We start from the raw sequence: 3725 nt of genomic DNA, 5'->3' as shown, positions 1-3725 counted from the left end.
TGCAGTATCGTAATCTGCACCTGTGTTCGGGAGCGAGTAGAAGAGACGCTGTCCCTCGGTGCCCAGGCAGTGTAGTAAGACGGCTCTACGCCGTGCAGCAGGCCAAGCATTACCGCTAGCATTGATGACCAGCAAATAGTTCTCAAAAATTTGCCGCCATGTCTTGAATGGAATGGTGGGCTCACCAGGCGCAGGCAGGAAAAAACAGGGAAACGGCACGTTTACAGCCATTGTAAAAAAACTAGTAAACTCCGATTACTCGTCGCCAATTGTGATGTCCGGACTGGACTTGTAAGTAATAATAGTAGATCGAGAACGTGGTCCATCAAACGCAGGTTTATTCTTTACAGCATGAGTATGGCAGCCAACTACCCAGCATACACTTCAACTTCCTAGTTAGTCTAACACGTGATTCCGTCTTAAAGGGCAGGACACAACAACATCATCTGTATGTGATATTATAAGTTTGTCTAATGGTCTGTTTCTTTGGTGGTTTTATCATCCCTGCATATCAAACATCAACACCTGATGAATAAAGTCCCTGTTACCTGACACCTGTGAATGAGTGATTCATTCATTTATCACCAAGGGTGAATAAAGTCGCCCACATTGTCAACATCCTAGACTGCCAAGGATTCATAATTTATGATGCATCATTGTGTAGCCAATCAAAGTGTTGTTGCTAGGCAGATACCACATAAAACGCTGGACACTGGTGGTGAGTGTTCCGAAAAGCTTTGGCAGTTGGTTGTAAAAGTCCCATCGCTGTGTGGGCATGATTCGCGCGCGTGCATGAGAACATTTCGCACTGTTATTTTGGAGACCCCCACAAAGCTCAGCTGATAACTCGAACCCTGATTAAAAGCGTTTGCTAAATGGCAAATTCTATTCTATTCATATCAGAAATGGACACAACAGTTGCATTTATTTATTTATTCATATATGTATTTGTTATAGTCTACTAGACACACCAACATTTAAGACCACATATATGGCCACATACACATCGTCACAGCACCTTTATTGAACAAGACATCACAGATGACGGTGGGCTTATTGTATTTTGCCCCAAATATCTGACTTGTGAATCAGTGGACACAGCCGCCATACCATGACCTGACCAGCAGATGGCAGTATAGAGCTGCTGTACCAGACCTGACCAGCAGATGGCAGTATGGAGCTGCTGTACCAGACCTGACCAGCAGATGGCAGTATGGAGCTGCTGTATCGACTGCATCGGTAGATCGACACTTTTCCCGACACAATAATTGTGTTGAATGTTTCGTTTCCCCCATTACTAGTTAATACCACTATGCCATTGAGACCATGACTGTATGTAGCCTGCTGCTGATATCACCACAGTAGTGAACATTCATTTATTAAAATATGAACATATAACAATAAGTAGGGGCTAGTATGACCAGTCAGCAATTTCTTAGTATGACCAGTCTATTCTTGACCAGCTAGCATAACAAACAGTAGCCAACCATCTGCTATACTTACAAAAGGCTACAGGATGTGGCAGCCCTATAAGGACCGTGACATTAGTACACTTGAGAGGGTGAGAGATGTTCTTGCCCCAGTTTGTGACCATGGAAACAGAGGTAAAGCAAGGAGAAGCTGACAGTCTGAACCAGGAACAGCTCATTCTGACATGATATGATTAGATTAGATTAGATTTATTGACCCCACACCACTGTACAGTATACCTATATACCTACAACACCGTATAACACAGACAACAACAGACAGTACTACACATGACAGATACACAAGTACACACACTCGCAGTCTGTTATTTAAGGCAACAACGGCTGCGGGGATCAGGCTTTTGCCAAAGCGAGCCCTACTGCACCTTAGTGTTCTGTACCTACGCCCGGATGGCAGTGGGGCGAGGTACAGGTTGAGCGGGTGGGTGATGTCCTGTTCTATTGTGGTTGCGATGCGTAGCGATATGGAAGTCTTCTTTATTCAAATATGAAATGAATGTGACTTTTGAACTGTATGAATTGTTTTACTTGAGGCTGAAAGGCTTTTAAACACATGCTGTATATGTGTAATTACACAGAAAATGAGATACAGGTTGGGGACTCTTATCTATTCAAGATACTCATGGTCGCTGGGAAAAAGGCTATCACAAGGAAACGGGGTACGGAAGACCTACCTACTCAGGCCCAATGGGTAGACAGACACAGTGGGGGAAATCCATGTTATGGAAAGACTGACTCACAGACTACGACTTTTAGGACCACAGATGGACAACAAATGGATGAAGTGGACTCTATGGCAATTGACACAGACATGAGACATGACAGCAGTAGCTTTTTCTTTTCCTTTTAATGTTTTTCTTTTGTTGTTTTTGTTGATGTTGAATTGTTGTTCTTGTTGTTGAATAAAAAGAAAATTGCAACAAAAAAAAAAACATGCTGTGTCCCAAGCAGATACTGTGTCATCCCCAAGACAGGACCTGCTGCAGGGATCAGAGTCTGTCTGGAATAAACCACTATCTTCACACCTGCAATAAAAACCATGCCATCAGTCAGTGGATATATAGGCACTATCTGGCATGATTACATAAACCGTGTTAGAGTTCATGCCCAGTGACAACATCGATTAGATTAGATTGAACTTTATTGTCATGTGCAAGAGTACAAGTAATCAGACAACGAAAAAAAGCCAGTCGACTCACACAACCATGCCGGGACCCCTGAGGAGGCTCGTCCCTCTGTACCTCCTATGCCTCTGTGGCCGCCTGTGCCAGGGGGAGGACGGCGTCCACCAGGAGGACTTCATGCTTTTAGCAGGACCCCTGACCCCTGACCCCTTCAGAGACCTGAGCTCAGAGCCGGACCCTCCGGGCTGCAGCCCCCCCTTACCCGCAGCCTCCATCAGAGACCACTTCCAGCACCTCCAGAGGAGGGGGATGACTCACTTCAAAGTGCCCCTGTCCTGGGCGTATCTCTTGCCCACAGGTGACCCCAAACAGCCCTATCAGCCTGCGGTGACCTGCTACCGGACGCTGCTGGGGCAGCTGGTGGAAGCAGGCCTCCAGCCCCTGGTGGTCTTGCACCGCTCGACAGTGCCAGAAGCTCTCAGATCCAGGTACGGGGGCTGGGAGAGTCCTGGGTTGCTGGAGGTCTTTGAGCAGTATGCTGAATTCATCTTTCTGACATTTGGAGAGCTGGCACACTCCTGGGTGACACTTAGTCACCTCCATGAGCTCAGGGGCGCTGCAGGACAGCCTGCAGAAGAAGCTCCTCCTGCGTTCCAAAACGCCCTCCGTGTTCATGTCAACATCTATCACCTTTACCATCACCTGTTTCCTGGCGCAGGTAAGACTTATTAAATATTAAGGAAGACATAATGCACTCAACCAATAGTGTAGCATATAGAGCAGAACAAGAAATTGCTAATGAAATGAAAACAGCCACATAGTCAAATGGGTTATTTGACTCAACATGCAATAAAACATTTGCATCACTAATGATATTGTGTCATTTTTTATCATGTGTTTCTGGTATTAAATTAGCAGGTAAAACCCAGACATTCTATGGGATCTGAATCATGGCTAAATGTATCAGTGCCTGACAATGATGTGTTCTTAAAAATGGTTTTACCATAATTAGGACAGGCAGAGAAGGGGGAGGAGGAGGAGGTGTGGCAGTTTTACTACATCTGTTCTGCTGTCCTCCACTCTCCCAAAGCAGAATGAATGAATGAATGAA

General features: G+C 45.4%; 1 protein-coding gene across 1 annotated transcript in view; it reads left to right on the top strand.

Annotated features, from left to right (window-relative positions):
- Nucleotides 1-2695: 2695 nt before the first annotated feature.
- Nucleotides 2696-3725, top strand: part of LOC308153194 (lactase/phlorizin hydrolase-like) — a gene marked incomplete at both ends in the record, with an annotated part of 41785 nt that continues 40755 nt past the window's right edge. Inside the window, 2 exons of the mRNA XM_080526280.1 lie at nt 2696-3332; nt 3627-3655. Of these exons, the coding sequence (XP_080382406.1) occupies nt 2696-3332; nt 3627-3655 (666 nt within the window). The remainder of the gene's footprint in view (nt 3333-3626; nt 3656-3725) is intronic.

The sequence above is a fragment of the Nansenia antarctica genome (genome assembly GCF_963989245.1).
Source record: "Nansenia antarctica genome assembly, chromosome: 3".
NCBI classification, from domain to species: Eukaryota; Metazoa; Chordata; class Actinopteri; order Argentiniformes; family Microstomatidae; genus Nansenia; species Nansenia antarctica.
This window is presented reverse-complemented; position numbering and strand designations above follow the sequence as displayed.